The sequence below is a fragment of the Tiliqua scincoides genome, chromosome 1, assembly GCF_035046505.1.
Source record: "Tiliqua scincoides isolate rTilSci1 chromosome 1, rTilSci1.hap2, whole genome shotgun sequence".
In the NCBI taxonomy this organism is placed as follows: domain Eukaryota; kingdom Metazoa; phylum Chordata; class Lepidosauria; order Squamata; family Scincidae; genus Tiliqua; species Tiliqua scincoides.
The window spans coordinates 307,213,728-307,231,525 of NC_089821.1; the positions used below are offsets into that span (position 1 = coordinate 307,213,728).

Consider the following 17,798-nt stretch of genomic DNA (forward strand, 5'->3'; position numbering starts at 1 on the left):
CTTTTTCAGAACTGTATTTCATTTTTGCCATTCTGTTGACCTTTCCTGATGAAAGGTCCTCTAAGCAAACCTTAGTGCCTACTGGGTCCAGTTTCAGATGGGTCCGCATTCATTTCAATATTTTATTTTTAATATATAAAATGATGATGCTTGATGCTACCGTAGCATGTGACTGCATTTGGGGAAATGTTACAAACCAGTACTTTTAACAGACTAAGTCTGAGGAGAAATCTGACGACCAAGAAAGGTGGTATATAAATACATGTATTATTATTATTATTATTATTAGTAGTAGTAAATGGGACTTATTTCTGGTTACATGTGGTAGGATTGCAGCCAAGGACTGCAAAAATTTTTCTTGCTTGATGATGTCACTTCCAGTCATGACATCACTTCCGGTGGGTCCCGACAAGATTTTTTTTCTAAAAAGTGGGTCCCAATGCTAAATGTGTGAGAACCACTGCCCTAAGTTATTTGTAACACACACTTTGGGAGCCCCTAGTGTACAGTATTTAGAAAGTCTGGTCTCTGTGGTTTCTAATGGACAGCTATGGTTCTCATAGCTTGTATAGATCCAAGCAGTGGATACTGGGCACCAAGGCACTTCAAAGTGTTGAATATTATAGTAGATAGGTTTAGAAAGTCACATCACTTCTTTGCTATGTGTGTAACAATAATTAAAAATAGGGCAGAATGCACTTGTCAGAGGAAAGTTAGTTGGGATTTAAGCGCTAGCCGTGTTAATGCTTCTTGTTTTATGTCCACAGATATCAGAAGAAAAGACAGACAACGTATTACAGATGGCCAGGAGAAAGCTAGTGAAGCAAGATGCGTGGGGAGAGAGGCTGCTCTTCAAAGAAGATAATGGTGTCTTGACTTGTACTCTTGTCTGCAGTCTTTTAGATTGCTCTGCACTCGCTGGTTGATTCTGAAATATTTCATGGCCTGTCGGTTAGTAATATCAAGAATGCAATTTTAGATGTATGAATGTTGTTCACAAAGGAGATTGGGAGCAGCTCACTTATATTATAAAAATAGCCAGCAGACTTGGGATAGAAGAGGCTGAAACTTTTTCAATATACAAGTGATTAAGCGGTAAAATGTGTTTCACAGAAGTATGTTGTGAAACAGAAAAAGTCGAACAGTGGGGGGGGGGTGGCTATCCATGCAGCTGAAATGCTAGCTTCAATTAAAAAAATATTTTGGTGAAAGAAAGGGCTGGCGAGGAGGCCAAAGGGGTCTCAAAGGGGAGGGGGTTTTGCAACATGGGGGCTTCAGGGGAAGAGGCTTTGTCTTGCGCGCCCCTGCCCAGATGAGCGTCAGAGAGAGGAACCACAAGAGGCGGGTTTCTGGTGCTGAATGAAGTAAGCAGGCAGATTCCTCTGGGAAGAGACAGGTCTTGAAGTGTTCTGGTCCCAGATTGTGAAAGGCTTTGAAGGATATAAGCAGGGCCTTGAATCACCCAGGGAGGTGGTACAAAATGGGAGTGTTGTGCTTCCTAACACAAGCCCTGCCCCTGTACATCTGTATTCTGCGCCAGCTGATGTTTCCAGATATTCCCTTCAAGGGTACAAGTAAAGTTGGATCCAGGAGAGCCCCCCACCCCCCAAAAAAAACTGTGAATCTGATCTTTCAGTACTACTCCATCTGGAACAGGCTATACACCAAATTCAGATCACTTCAAATGAACAGTAGCCTGTTATCTGGATTCAGTTTGTTTGTTCATCCTCATTCAGTTCATCTCTGAGCTCAGGAATAGATTTAGAACTCTTCCCCCCCATCAGACAAAAAACATAGTTGGGCATCATCAACGTACTGATGAGAGTTTGGCTCAAACTGCCAGGCAACCTCTCTCAGTGATTTCTCATGGATGTTGAACAGCACAAGAGATGGGATGGATCTCTAAGGATGTTTGTAGGCCAGCAACCAAGCAGATGGACAGTAGTCTCCTAGCATCACCTTCTGTGGCATACCCTCTAGGGCAGTGCTTCCCAAACCCCTGCAAGGGAATTGGGAGCACTGTAAGTTGTTGTGGGGGAGAACATAAGATTATAATGCCATTGTACAAATCGACGGTAAGGCCACACCTGGAGTATTGTGTCCAGTTCTGGTCGCCGCATCTCAAAAAAGACATAGTGGAAATGGATAAGGTGCAAAAGAGAGCGCCTAAGATGATTACGGGGCTGGGGCACCTTCCTTATGAGGAAAGGCTACGGCGTTTGGGCCTCTTCAGCCTAGAAAAGAGGTGCCTGAGGGGGGACATGATTGAGACATACAAAATTATGCAGGGGATGGACAGAGTGGATAGAGAGATGCTCTTTACATTCTCACATAACACCAGAACCAGGGGACATCCACTAAAATTGAGTGTTGGGAGAGTTAGGACAGACAAAATATTTCTTTACTCAGCGTGTGGTTGGTCTGTAGAACTCCTTGCCACAGTATGTGGTGATGGTGTCTGGCCTGGACACCTTTAAAAGGGGATTGGACAAGTTTCTGGAGGAAAAATCCATTACGGGTTACAAGCCATGATGTGCATGTTCAACCTCCTAATTTTAGAAATGGGCTGTGTCAGAATGCCAGATGCAAGGAGGGTGCCAGAATGAGGTCTCTTGTTATCTGATGTGCTCCCTGGGAAATACTAGTTTTCTAGCAATCAGTAGGATGATGTGCCTTTGTTAAGTTACTTTTGTATCCTTTTTTTTTTCTCTTCAGAGAAAATGAGATTCAGTCAAAATTTGAGTAACTAAGAATGGGCCCAGATGTGCCTCTCCTGAATGACCACAAACAAGAATTCCTCTTGAAGCGATTTCCACAGACTGTTCTGGGCGGCCCTCGATTTAAATTGGGACATTGTGCACCACCCTATGTTTATGTGAATCAAATCATTCTCTTCCTGCTACCATGGGGCCTGGGAGGAGTGGGGACACTTTTGTATCAGTTCAGTGTTCTGCAAGATTACTGCACAGCTGCACTCTCTGGAGGACTAATGCTTGCTGCAGCCATTGTTATCCAGGCAACAAACTTGTATGCAAGACAGAAGAGTTCATCGGTGGAAAAGGTGCACATTCACAGTACCCTAACGGATGAAGACGAATGGGACTTTTCCGGTTGTGTGGGTTCAGAGACAGTCAGATTTATAATTCCAGGCAAGAAGTACATAGCTAATCTCATTTTTCATTCAGTTCTTGCTGGTGTGCTTTGTGGCTTAGGAACTTGGTACTTGCTCCCAAACAGAATTTCCTTGTTGTATGGAGGTAACATTGGGGGAACTGTTACGATCTTTGTCTTTGGCTGGGTGACAGTCTGCATAGCGGAGTACTCGTTAATCATCAATACTGCTTCAGAGACAGCTACTTTTCAAGCACTGGACACTTACGAAATTGTTCCCCTGATGAGACCTTTCTACGTTTTTGTTTTCATTGCAGTGGATCTTGCTCACAGGTAAACAGTTAGACCAGGGATGTCAAACTCGTTTCATACAGAGGGTCAAAGTTAGCATTCGTGATGCCTGCTGAGGGCCAGGAAGTGATATCATTAAGCAGAATGTGACATCATTAATCAGAAAGTGACATCATTGAGCAGATGATGGCCAGAAATAAGCACTTTGTTCTCACATAGAAACTCATGAGCTGCAAATGACAAAAGAGAAAATGTGCAAACCTTGTTCATATTTTCAAGATACGAGAGTCCAGTGATCAAGCTGAGAGAGCCCAATTGTAATGGGGTCTGGAGAAGTTGCTTCCAGGGGGCGCATTTGGCCCACAGATCTTTTTGACACTCCTGAGTTAGGCATTGCCTGCAGAATTGTATCTGCTTTGGAAGCCTTTATTCTGAGTGTAAGTCTTTAAGAAATTTATTGACCCAAATTATGTAACAGCTCTACTGAAATATTTGTATTTAGTTAAGTTCATGGAAATAATTCATAAGGATACCCAAACCATTCAAGCAGGTGGGAGATTTGGGGTGGCATGCTAAAGGGCAAAGAGATGTACTGTATATGATGTCTTCTTCTGCCATGGACTGCTGTAGAACTGATAGCTTTTTTCCACTTTTATCCAGATTTCTTGCAGATATACCAGCTTTAAAGTTGGCAAACCAGATTTTCCATGTTTTATTTTTGTGCTTGCCATTCTTGTGGACCCTGGGAATTCTGCCTCCACTGGATGCACTTTTTCTCTGGGGAATGGAGCAAGTTTTGGAGCTTGGTCTAGGTGGTTCACCCATGTCAAGCAACCTAAGGTAAGATTGGTTGGTTTGACATAAATATGGAAATATTACATAGTTCACAGTTAGGTGACATATCCTGTCTGCAAGCCTGTTTTGTGGATCCTCAGAGCTCTCTACAAATCTGTATAGAGTATAACCAGTGAGACTGTGTTGGAAGGGGATGGGTCATAGCTCAGCAGCAGGGCACATACCTTGAATGCAGGAGCTTCCAGGTTCAGTCTTTGGCATCTCTAGGCAGAGCTGAAGACTGCAATCTGAAGCCCTGAAGGGTTGCTGCCAGCCAGTGTAGACTGTTGAGCTTGATGAACCAATGGTCTGACTGTGTTTCATGCCAATATGTTCAGCATGCTGCCTGAACCAGCTGAGAATACCTTTGCTCCCTGCCCTCCAAATGCCATGGGGTCACCATGTTATGGGTCATGGAAAGTTCTCTTGAAACTCATGGGAGGAAGAGAAGCTGACTCTCAGGGTGGTGGGAGGAAAAGAGTGGACAGGCCCAGTCCTTCAAAGGAGCGACACCCATTACGTCGTTTATAATTTTTTCATCTCCAAATAACTTTTCCCAACAGGCTGCTAGCAATGTTCCTCGTTTCTGTGGGAACAGCCGTGGCATCGTATTTCATCCCGACTACTCTGGGTGCAGTCCTTTTCATGACTGGATTTGGTTTCACATTGAGTCTTAATTTGACCGAGATTGGATTTGCCTTCAGGTACTGCCTGACCAACTGTTTACCTTCCCACAAGTTGAAGAACACAGCCAGTGATCACAGGACACAACTTGGATGGAGAAAATTACTTTTCTATTTGATTATATTGACTTTTGCTCTCCTGGAGGCCAGTCTTTTGCATCACTTCCTTGATTCTCGTGCTTTTTCGGAAAATAGTTTGCAGGCGATTATGAGTTACGTACTGATAATATTGCTCCTTGCTACTTGGATCCTCCGAGAGATTCAGACAGTCTATTTGTTTGGAATCTTCCGAAACCCATTTTACCCAAAGGATGTCATGTCCATGAATGTATTTCTGGAGAAGCAAAAAAGACTTATGAAAATGGGAGCTTTCAGAAAGATTTTACTAACCCTAGGTAAGAGATAAAATCTTCTGTATGATATGTAGGCTATATTGTGGTGTTGGCTACTGAGTGAAGGAAATCCTGGAAACGTTGCACATGTTACTTTTCAAAATGTATGTCGTAAACAACCAAATTGGCACTGAGTTTTAGGAAAATTTTCTGGGGATTTATTTGTATTTATTTAAAGTATTTCTACCCTGTTTTCCCCTTGTAAGCTGCCTTGGGCACCTTGCTTACAACAGAATTAGAAACATGAAATACAGGTTGAGTATCCCTTATCTGGTCTGCTTGGATAGGGATGGTGTCTGGATTTTGGATTTATCTGGATTTCAGAACAGTTGCATAAATACAATGAGAAATTCATCCTCTTGCTCTTTTCACTGTTACCCATGTGGGTGCCTACTGACCTCTCACATTTTTCAACAATATCTATACAGGTACACACCATAGAGCATAGAACCTACAGCCTGTATCCTGTACAGTGCAAGACCTTCTAGTGCTCACACTACTGAAAACAAGTCCTGGACAAAAATGTCTGGATTTTGGAACTGTGTGGATTTCGGAGGGAGCTGGGTTGTCTTGCATGATAAGGTGGTCCCTCAAGGGCCTCAGTCCCAAGGCATAAAGAACTTTAAAGGTCGACCAACACCTTGAATTGTGCCCAGAGCCAAATCAGCAGACATGGCAGTAGCAATCTGATGGGCAGCCTAATCCTAAATACTTGCATGAAAAATAATCAGGAACGCTTTAGCTGGGTGAACTGCATTTAGATATGGAGACTGGCATGTATATTCTTTGTGTGAGGAATAACTTTATTATGTCTGTATCTCTTTTTCCCCTTGTAATTTCAGTGTCTCCATTTGCTATGATAGCATTTCTTTCCATAGACAGTTGCCTGCATCATCTCCCATCCGTATATATTTCCATTGGATTCACAAGAAGCTTTAGAATGGTAACTTACACGTATTTTATAAAAATGACATTGAATAGGAAAAACATTTTTGTTCTGTTAAAGAAAGTAGAATAACAAATGAGTATAAAATCTACATTCTCTAGTTCGTGGAGGAACTATTCATGATAATAAAGGATAATTGTTTGGACCCAGGTAACAGGCATGTGATTTGTATATATCCAGATTTAAATCCAAGTATAGAGATCTAGTTAAAAGTTTGTCTGTAGGTAGCATTGCTAGGAAAAGACTTTGTCTGAGGCATTGAGTGGCCTTAGAATGAAAGAGATGAGATGTATTTGGCTTCTTTGCTTCTGTTTTTAAAATGTACATACCCCCTTCCATGGCTGTTGGGAAATCTGGATTGGGATTTTGGTGGGGGATTCCAACCCTTAGCTTCTGCCACAGTTCCAGTTTGGATTACAGCTTCCTGCAGCTGCTATTTACATTTCAACAGTAACAAATGATATATAGGTCAAACAAAATGGTTCATCTATTCAAAGTATATATGAGTTGATAATGGCTATAAAGCACTTTTTTTGTTTAGTCAAGATTTATTCTGTTGGGCCAGATGGACAACTGAGGAGACCTCAGACTTAAAGGAGTGAGTGAGTGTGTGTGAGTGTGTGAGAGAGAGAAACCACAGTTGAGTCTCTCAACTGGTCAGACACGGTACCTCCAATTACATGTCTGTCTACCCAAGACAGAGGGAAGGGAGTTTGAGTGAATTCTGATGAAGTAGTTTGTGAATGTTTATTCTAAAATAAACTTGTTCATCCTGGAAATTGGAAGGCAGTATTGCAAAAACAAAAATCCACCCAAATACATTTGGAGAATGCTAAACTTTTTTACAAGTCAAAAGCTCTTCAGGTTGGGTCAGATTCAAGAAAAATTCAAATTGATAAATGAATTTCTGTTGCAGGTGTGGCAGGATACAGAGGGTGCTCTGTTGGATATGGTGGTAGTGTCCATAGTTCAGTTGCTGGTGTTCAATACTGACCTGTGGTGGAACAGAAGCATTGATACAGGAATCAGACTGTTACTGGTAAACCTGACTTTGCTGTCTTTATCTGACAACATTTGTATGTCCTCTACTTCCCTCTACCCTCTTTTCTCATATTTTGCTTCAGATTGTTTGGATTTAAAGGTTTTTAAACTCATGATGATTTTAATTCAGTGGACCCGCACTTTACAGTAGTAATCTGTTCCAAAGACACCATTGTATTGTGAAAATATTGCAATGTGAATCCAATAGTAGTTCCCAAACTGCAGGTTGCAAGCTGATTTTTGGTGGGTTGTGCAAAGTTTTCAGCTTTCCCAACTGGGACCATGTGGATGTATGTGGGGCCTGTGCTGTTGCTATGACTCACTGCTGGCTGCCGCTCTCACTGACGGGCAGGAGGTCTGGTCTAGAGGGTAAAGCCTCCGTTAGCCCGAAGACAACACCAGAAGGTCGCCAGTTCATGGACACAGGCAGCTCCCTGATCAGCTGGGAATGGTGAGACCTTGAAGCAGCTGACAAGCCCAGCTGAGTGATTCCACCTGCTCTTGGTGTGAGCAAAAAGCGCCTTTGGCTGCCCTCCATGTGAGAGACAGAGCTGCTTGTCAGCCTGCCTGGGAGAACTGGAGGCCAGAAGTGAGACCAAACCAGGAAGATCCATTCTGAAATGTTGGTTCTTGAAAGAGAGAACCTCTATGATTGTAAAAATCCCCTTGAGGGATTTAGAAATGCCTGCCTATGTAAACCACCTTGAATAAAGTCAGAGGAGTAATCCGATGACCAGAAAGGCGGTATATAAATACCTAGTTATTATTTATTATTATTAATGAAAACATGATGTGACAAGGTCCGGAGTGGGCCAGAGACAGCCGAGCAGAGGCTTAAGCAATGACGAGAGCGGCAGCCAGTGGTGAGGGATGTCCTGGGAGTGACTGTGAGTCAGCTGGAGCTACAGTGCGTGCCATGTGGGTCATGATAGATTGTCATTCTAAAAATTGGGTCATGGTGCTTAAATGTTTGGGAAGCTCTACCGTAATGCGTAGTGGGTTTCATAACCTCAACTTTTGCCCCTGAACCAAGCTATTTCCCTCTCTAAAATGTGATTTGAAAGGTGCAAATGCGCTTGTTAGAGCGCATTCTGGCTGAGAAAACGCTCCTACCGGTTGAGAGCTTTCAGGCTTTCACTTAGCTCAGTCCTTCCTTCAGTACACCTACAGCCATGACACATAGGATCCTACCGTGCTCCTTAGGGACCATTATGTTTTTAAAATGCTCCTACAGGGCCTGAATTTGCCTTTCATAGGAGCTGCTTAAAAGTTTCCTTTTCAGAGTCTGCTCCTTCCCTCAAACACATGCAGCCATGATGTTAAACACGCTGCTATTGGTTGTAACCCCACAAAGGTTTGCAGTTGCTGTGTGGCTTATCTATCACCCACGTGGTTCTGTTGGAGGCACTGTACAGTGAATATGGTAAGCCTTGTTTTGTTGTGGAGAGTCCATTGTACAATGTTTGGATCATACTGTGAGTCCATTCTAAAGCTAGGATGTAATATGTTTGATACTGTTTAGTTGCTATTGCAAAGAAAGGTAACAAAATGGAATACTGAATTTAAAAAATCATTTGCTATTTCCATCTCACTAGGTTGGCATCATCCGGAGCAGACTGTTTCAGTTTATTTCAAAATTGCAGTTTGCACTGACTGTTCTCTTAACCTCATGGACAGAAAAAAAGCAACGGCGGAAATCCACTCCTACTCTGATTACGCTCAACATTGTCTTCTTTCCAATTGTATTGGCCCTCATAGCGTTCTCTGCACTTCTGTCTTCCCCCTTGCTTCCTCTTTTCAGTCTCCCAATATTTCTGATTGGCTTTCCAAGACCCATCCGAACTTGGCCAGGACCTGTGGGCATGACGGCTTGTGTGTGTCCTGATACCATATACTATCAGCAAATTGTTCCAAATTTGACTACAGCATTGCAGTCAGCGTTGTCCACTGGTAACCTGGGTAGGTAAGCAAAAAGTGTTATGAAGCAATAATGTGACAAATTTTGTAATGTCTTTTGTAGAGACCCATTCATATCGCTGTTTTGAGTAGGGAAGGGCCATTACTCGGAAATACTGTGCGTGGATTTAAGTTCTCAGGGTCAACCCGTTAATCGACAGTTAACGGGATCAGAGAATAGGGCTGGGAAGAACTGAAGTGGAGAACTCACCATGGAGTTCTTGCACAGTGGACTAAACAGTGTAAGCATTCCTCTGTTGAACTTTATCACAGAGCTGTTGTACTGCCACCACCAAACTCCTAGGCAGCTATTCCTTCTCCAGAGTAGATCAATCTACATAAGAACATAAGAAGAGCCCTGCTGGATCAGGCCAAAGGCCCATCTAGTCCAGCTTCCTGTATCTCATAGTGGCCCACCAAATGCTTCAGGGAACACACTAGACAACAGGCACAACCTGCGTCCTGGTGCCCTCCCCTGCATCTGGCAGTCAGAGGCAGCCTACCTCTACCTTGCACATACCTACCATGACTTGTAACCCATGATGAACTTTTCCTCCAGAAATTTGTCCAATCCCCTCTTAAAGGCATCCAGGCAAGATGCCATCACTACTTCCTCTGGCAAGGAGTTCCACAGACGAATTACACTCTGGGTAAAGAAATATTTTCTTCTGTCTGTCCTAACTCTCCCAACACTCAACTTTTGTGAATGTCCCCTAGTTCTGGTGTTATGTGAGAGGGAAAAGAGCGTCTCTCTATCCAGCCCCTGCATAATTTTGTTTGTCTCAGTCATGTTCTCCCTCGGGTGCCTCCTTTCTAGGTTGAAGAGGCCCAAATGTTGTAGCCTTTCCTCATAGGGAAGGTGCCCCAGCCCAGTTAATCCCAGTTTGGTTGCTCTCTTCGGCACCTTTCCCATTTCCGCTATATCCTTATGAGATGTGGTGACCACAATGGGATGCATAACATAGCATAATGATCAGTTCCTCTGGTTGATTTTCTAGTGTTAAACACTGGTCAAAGTATATCCTCGATCCATTTGGCTCATATGAACTGTTCTATGGGGCTGGTTTATTCAAGAGACTATGAATCAGCCTCTGTGCACCCAGAAGATAACAGCTGACTCTAGCAGCTATAAGCTCTGAAGGTTGCTACAGCCAACCAGAGGCTTCTAGGCAAGGAACATGTTCACAAGCTCCATCATAATTGCCTTATATGGGAAATGGGGTTTTTGTGTGTGTGTAAGTGGATGTACAGTGCATCATGAGTATATCACTGTTAAACTTTTGCCAATAAAGATGTCTTGGAGCTAACTTTGCTGATAATTGCAAGGTGGAGTTGGAAGGTTGTAACTGTCTTAGGAAAGAGAAGAAATGCAGGCATAAGACCTTTTCTGCTCACGTTGGAAAGTGCAGTGCTAGGGCATGGGTGCCTTGGGGATTAAATGATTTTAAAAATTAATTTTCAGAAAAAATTACCTGGTCTTTAATGGGAGAGACCTTGACTAGATGCTTCTTAGCAGGATATCACTTTTATGTTTTAAAAGACACTTTACCTTTATCTGTTTTGGCAGCTAAGCACAATTAAGAAAATCTGAACAAAAATGTTAGCAAAAGCATGCACTCCATTAACTCAGCAGGAGAGAAAGGACTATTTTAAATTTTAACTAATGTAGAGGTGGATTTATTAGATTGCACTTTACGTTATTCTGAAACACAGAAGTTTTGGCTCTGCCAGCAGAGATAATTTGGACAAGAATGAAGATTTACTAATGAGCGATATATAGACAGCCAACATCTGCCTTAAATCCCACAGGTCTGTCAGGAAAAGGGAACTGATTTTACCATGCCTTAGGTTTGTAAGATTTGGTAGAGGAACTGTTGCATGGAGATGTTTCTCTTAAACTTGCATTTAATAGCTGTATGGGAGAGTGCATTTTACCACATTGTGATTTTTGCAAGATTAATGTGGTGGTGGTTGGAGAAATTACATTGTCCAAAATTCTCCCCTGAGCAATTTCTCCTTAATATGGCAGCCTTGTCCCTGAGGAATTAAAGGCATGGAATTTGATTCCAGTGGTTCTCAAACTTTTTACCATTGGATCACACCTTAAAAAAAAGTTTCAGTACACCAGCCTCTCAAGCCTCTGTGGCTGTCAGGGTGATTGGGTGGCCATGTTCCTCACAAGTAGCAGGTAGTTTAACCCTTGATTCACATAGCCCAGTGTTTCTCAATGTTTGTCCTCCACTGTACCACTTTGCATGGTCCACAGATGTACCACTGGAAGTAACTGGTGATAATATCGTTACCAGTTACTTCCAGATTAGGAGACCAGATGTGATGCAACAAACCACCAATAAGAGGCACAGAGTGGACACAGGAGGGCTTTTTCAAGCATGCAGAAAGCACGCACTGGAGCTCTGCCTGCTGAGCCAAGTCTCCTACTGCTGTTTGTTATATTGCGTTCCTGGTCTCGCTGCTGGGTGGCAGGGGTCCAGGGGTCTTGCAAGTGCCACCAGACACCACCTCAAGTACCACTGGTGGTGCCCATACCGCTGGTTGAGGAGCAGTGACATAGCCTAATCTGTCTTGTACATTTTGCGACCCACCAGAAGTTGGATTGTGACCCACTAGTCAGCCACAGACCCACTGTTTGAAAACAACTAGGTTAATCAATTTGATGCAACTCGGCAGTGATGGACGTAGGTCAGAGATAGTGCTGTTATCATTTCTGTTACCAAAAATCAGTGGTATTTCTGTTACCAAAAAAAGAGAGAGAGAGAGAGACTACTCTCCTTTGAAATTCTAGGCAAAAATGTCTATAGAAGCTCCATACTATTTTGGCATTACTCTGAAGCAATGGAGATGACTAAGCATCTCCAGTCTTCCTCGCTAGCTTTTTTCTTTTGCAGTCAGTCCATACATGCATTTTTCCGCTTTACATTATTTTGGCAAATTGTCATTTGGATCAGGGATTATGCTCCCATTATTTTCCTCCGTGTAGTTTTTGACTGTTAAACAGTAACCGCATCCAGCCATGCCCTTGTATAGGCTGTAGCTGCACTGGTACCGCTGGGCTTCCCTTCTGAGGAATTGGTTTCAAGATTGTGGCTGTAGGATAAATGAAATAAAATGCCGCAGTAAAAGATAGTCTGCTGTTCTTTTTGAAAAGGTCTCTGTTCACCTGGATCTCACTATTTGTGCCGATTTCAAGACAGACTGATATGGATAATTGTGCTGGAAAGAGGCTTCACTTATTGCTGTGTTAACATCAAGGTAACTATTACTGAACCTTCCTAATTAACATTGTGGCAACAAGAGAATACTTTCTTTGTTTCTTCCTGCAGCAATAGAAATCAGTATCATTTTATATTTGTAGGTACTCTCTTTCTGCTAAAGTGAGCTGATGTAATTTAAAATGTGATGCATCTCTTTTACATAATTTGGGGAGCTGCTTCATCTAGAAAACTGTTTCACTGGCCTCCATTTTAGAAGGCTGATGTGTCTTCTGGTCTCTTTTCTGTACATTCAGCTGTCTTGTTTAAATTGCCCTTACTCTGCTCTTTCTCCACGAGTACATGTCTACCCACTTCATTCTTACAGCAACCCTGTGAGGGTAGGCTGAGAGAGTGCAGCTGGCCTCACAAGCTTCATGGCTGGGAGGGTATTTGAACCTGGGCCCCCACCTTCTTGTCATAGATACCTTTACCATGATGCCACACTGTCCCTGTTAGGCAGTTTGTCCCTCTGTCCTGCCAGGGCCCTATACTTTACTATGTGACATTTCAAAGCAGGAACAATTCATTTTCTTTGTATGAAATAGTAGTATTACCTTCCATAGGGTTACTGTAAGCGACTTTGCCAGAATCACTGGGCTGTTAGTCCAGTGGTACAGACTGCCACCCGTGCAGGTGTTTAGTGTATTTAGTTTATAAAATGTTGATCTCTATGTGCCATATAACATCACAAAGAAACATCTAGTATCTAGAATGCTTATTTTTATTAGTACATATTTATATTGTGCTGTTTGGTACCACTAAGGAACCGCCACGATGGATCACTGCTATAGAATCTTCTGTTTTAACATTTTAAAAATGTGAACAAAAAGAATAATACTTACATTTATCAGTGTGCATTTGGTTCAGATGATGTCCCAAACCATGGGTTTGAGGATATGGAGCATGTATAACGCTTATGCACTCCCTCTTTCACTGTTATATACCAGTTTCCTCTTGCAGTTCCAGCTTGCTCTAACTGTACTTCTGGCCAAATTGTTTAGTACTGCCTTCAAGCCATAGTTTGCCCAGTTTGGATGTCACAGCAAGCTATGAGTAGAGCAACACTGAAATGGAGGAGGGGATTGGCACATGGAAAGGAGGATGAGAAAATGTTAACCTACAGTACGCGGTTTGGAGAACCATCAGAAGTGAATCGGCTTGTTGCTTTATGTCTGCAGGAATTCTTGAATATCTGGTCTGTTGGTTTTTCCATTGTTCTTCAGGGGCTAGAACTCCAGGAGACCTCCTGCCACACTGCTGAAGCTCATCGAGTTGATGAAGTTTTTGAACTGGCTTTTGAACATGAAGAACACACTGAGACCCTCTTTCTCAACCATCAGTTTGGGAATATTTTAACACCATGTACTGTTCTTCCTGTGAAACTATACTCAGATGCTAGAAATGTCTTGTCTGGAATAATTGATTCGCCTGAGAACAGGAAGCAGTTGAAAGATGATTTCATAAAAGTTCTCTTATGGGTGCTAATCCAGCGCAGCTCTCGGTTGTCAAAAACACCTAAGACATTTGAAAGAACACCCAAGCCCGAGCAGGAGTTGCCTCCAGTGAAGTCCACTGAAGTTTTAAGCCCATCAATGGGAAGACCAAGCTCTTGGAAAGATGATGGCCTGAGTGTGGACTCTCTAGAGGACTGGACAGACGATAGCAACCTTTTTGATGCTGATGTTGTGCCCAAAGCAAAAGAAGCAGTGCGTCGAGAAGGGACACCAAGACCTTTCTTCTCTCTTCCAGGCTCAGTAGAAATACACACTACAGAAGATGAACTCACTGAGGTGACCAGTCCAGATAAGCTCTATAAAACTGTTGTTCTTGGTCTTCCTGCTGTAGACATTGGAAAACATTGGGGAGTGGCGAACTTGCCCCCTCTCAAATTTAGCAGCCCCTACTCTGAGTTGTTGAGCCTTCCTGAAGAGTGGAGAAATGGCCCCTTGCCTGTTGCCAAACTTCATGAGATGAAGCAGAAGTTTCCAGATGACTGGTTCCATTTTGTACTTCACCAATTAGAATGTTTTCACTGGAAAGAGAATCGTTCAAGTGTGCTTGAGGGCCTTATTGAAGACACCGCTCTGAGGGACTTGTATGTGCAGAGTGTCTTGTCTTGTTACATTGGGATGTTTGGATTGGATGATACAGTTCCCTCACCTGGTCACATTTTCCGAGCATACAACGGAGGCCTCCCGTGGTCAGTTTGTTTGGACTGGCTAATAGGAAAGCAAGAGCTTCTGCAGCTGACACTGAAAGTGTTTCGGTAACTATGACAAGATCTAGCATTTTTTTTAGATTTCTGGTATTTTTTTATATGCATATACCAAATTTCCTGTGCACTTTTACACAAAGTAAAATGACCATTACATTTAGAGAATTCTTTCCTAACTGCGAGAAAATTACCTACACCCATACCTATAAGTAATTGTAATTCCCCTTATAAACAGCTAAGAATCCTGCGAGGCTTTGAAGACTAATTCACTGTGGCAGGAGCTGCCCTGGGTAATGGCCTTCTGCAGTAGCTTTTATTCAGGGAACATTTTCAGGTCAGTATCTGGGAAGGAAGCCCTGAATATTTGCCAAATACATGTTGCAGAAGCCCCTGTAGCAAAATCTAGGACAGGTTCAGTTCACTTGGAAGTACAGACCAGACCTGTTTTATGTGAATTGAGAGTTTAATCTAGAACTGATCCAACACTTTTCCCTGAAGCTGCACATCACAGGAGAAGATCACATGCAGTGGACAGGCTGTTTTTCAAGGAAATGTCTCTTCCTTGAAATTATTGTGTTATTGTGCCATCTGTGTACATGGCACTTTACATAGAATAAGTCCCTGTCTGTCTTGAGGGGCTCACAGTCTATAATCAACACAGGTGAAACAACAGAAGAGGAGTTAGGGATAAACTTGGGGAGAATATGCAGGTTTTTATTTATGCTCACTTAGGATTAATTGCCCACTGATTGACATTCTGATTGACTGTAGTGAAGGATGGGAAGTGGCCATGATGGGTATGTGCAACCTCCTGATTTTAGAAGTAGGCTACCTCAGAATGCCAAATGTAAGAAAGGCACTAGGATGCAGGTCCCTTGTTGTCTTGTGTGCTCTGTGAGGCATCTGGTGGTTACACTATGAGTCACAGGAAGCTGGACTATATGGGCCTTTGGCCTGATCCAGCGGGGCTCTTCTTATGTTCTTATGGGTGAATAAACTGAAACATAATGCTGTAGAGGCAAGACAGAGGTGCTGTTGGTTAGGCGATTGGGTTTGCAGTCTGTTCTGGGCAAGATTACACTTATCTTAGAGAAGGGGTGCCCAAACCTCGACCCGGGGGCCATTTGCAGCCCTCAGGGACCCCAATCCAGCTGGCAAGGAGCTTCCAGTCTCCACTTGCTGGAGGTCATGCTGGCCCGACACTACTGCTGGTAGCATGAGAGCTGACTCTTGCACAAGTTGCGGCCGAGGACTCTTGCTGTTTGCTTGCTTTTTCATGTTTGTGAAGCGGCAGCGAAGGAAAGGCTGGCCTTGCTTTGTGCAAGGCCTTTTATAGGCCTTGAGCTATCACAAGACCTTCATTCATTCATATAAGTTCCATCTCTAATATATTCATTTATGTAAATTTATTCAAATTTTAAATATAAATTCTTTTTTTCTTGACCCCCAACAGTGTCAGAGAGATAATGTGGCCCTCCTGCCAAAAAGTTTGGACACCCCTGCCTTAGAGGGTCAGACTCACAGCTTGGGAGTCCTGGACTTGGCCCTGACTTTGGTTTTCCAGGTTGTGGCAATGGCCAGGAACATTTTTGTCCTAGGCAAAAATGGCATTTCTGGCCATAGTAGTTCATGCCTTAGTTATATTGTGTTTGGATTACTGTAACATGTTCTGTGTGAGGTTGCCCCTTGAAGACCATCTTGAAAATTACAGCTGGTACAGAAAGGGGAGGTCAAGGTTCTTCCTGAGGTCTGTTGGACAGACTGCTTTATGCCAGTGCTTTATGAACTGCACTGCCTTAGACGCTGTTCCAGAACCACCATTCAGAGCGCGATACCAGAGTCTTTCGAGACTGAAGGTTGCCAACTACTACTACTGCCTTCTAGTAAATTTCCAGGTCTAATTCAAGGTGCTAGTTTGGACCTTTAAAGTTTTATACGGCTTGGAGCATTGATATTTCTCTCCTATGAATCTGCCTGGGCATTGTGTTATTTAGTGGATGTACTTCATGTTCCCTCACTGTCAGAGGTGTGGCTGGCTTGGACTTTGACAAAGGGCCTTCTCAGTGGCATGCCACATGGAGATTGTGAACTCTCTTCCCAGAGATGCCTGGCTGGCTCCAGTCACTGCCCACTGTTAATTGGGCTGTAAAAACTTTCTTGCTTCATTTGATGTTCCACTGATGTTTATGGTTTTGTTCTGCTCCTTGGTTTTATGTGTGTTTATTGCCTTTCTGGTTTTATGTTTTTATTCTGTTTTAAATTGACTGTTGAGTTGTTTTAAAGAATGCTGTTAGCTGCCCTGGGAGGACAGAATAGCAGGATAGAAATGTTTTTGAATTTAAGTGAATTACGGCAGAGTAAGAGGAGTTGGGATTTGAACCAAAGGCTTCACACACAAAATGGGTTTGAAGGGGTATTTAAGAGGTAGCACTCTAGATGTGATTCTAGGAATAAGAGGGAGAAACAAGAGGGGAAAAAAGCATCATTATTAGAGAAAGATCTGTACACGGCTGAGACTGATGGAGCTGAACATGTTACAGGCAAAGCGGTGTCTGGATATGAGTAGGGAGGGATAAGGGGGGACAAGGCCACAGGGAGTGTTAAAGGTAAGGCTGAGAAGTGTGTAGTATCTTGTCTGTGAGAACTCTCTGATAAGCTCCCAAGGAGGCCCAGGGCTCCCTGGAACACCAATTTGAAAACCACTGATTAGCTTCATCTGGTCCATGAAGGGAACAGTGAAGATGTTTGGTACGTGCATCAATGGGTCTGCAGTTGAGATGGGACTCTTCTGTCGGGGGAAGGCTAAAAGATAAAGACACTCCTTGAAATAAAGGTACCATATTTATATATCAGTGGAAATGACAAGATTCAGGGGCCCAATCCTATCCCACTTTCCAGCACTGGTGCAGCTGCAGTGCAGCCTGGAGGTAAGGAAACAAATGTTTCCTTACCTTGAGGAGGCCTCTGGGACTGCCACCCCACCAAAGGATGCAGCGCACACCCCATTGGCATGGCTGCACCGGCCCTGGAAAATTGGATAGGATTGGGCCCTCAGTC

The 17,798-nt window shown here is 43.1% G+C and overlaps 1 protein-coding gene across 2 annotated transcripts in view; it reads left to right on the forward strand.

Annotated features, from left to right (window-relative positions):
- Positions 1 to 17,798, forward strand: part of PCNX4 (pecanex 4) — a 28,160-nt gene that overhangs the window by 2,280 nt on the left and 8,082 nt on the right. Inside the window, exons 2-10 of one of the 2 annotated variants that reach the window (XM_066629662.1) lie at positions 768 to 951; positions 2,716 to 3,444; positions 4,063 to 4,242; positions 4,800 to 5,314; positions 6,154 to 6,254; positions 7,174 to 7,296; positions 8,894 to 9,257; positions 12,421 to 12,524; positions 13,705 to 14,792. In XM_066629662.1, coding sequence (XP_066485759.1) covers positions 2,753 to 3,444; positions 4,063 to 4,242; positions 4,800 to 5,314; positions 6,154 to 6,254; positions 7,174 to 7,296; positions 8,894 to 9,257; positions 12,421 to 12,524; positions 13,705 to 14,792 — 3,167 coding nt within the window. In that variant the 5' untranslated portion in view covers positions 768 to 951; positions 2,716 to 2,752. The remainder of the gene's footprint in view (positions 1 to 767; positions 952 to 2,715; positions 3,445 to 4,062; positions 4,243 to 4,799; positions 5,315 to 6,153; positions 6,255 to 7,173; positions 7,297 to 8,893; positions 9,258 to 12,420; positions 12,525 to 13,704; positions 14,793 to 17,798) is intronic. The other variant, XM_066629669.1, reaches the window with a different exon arrangement.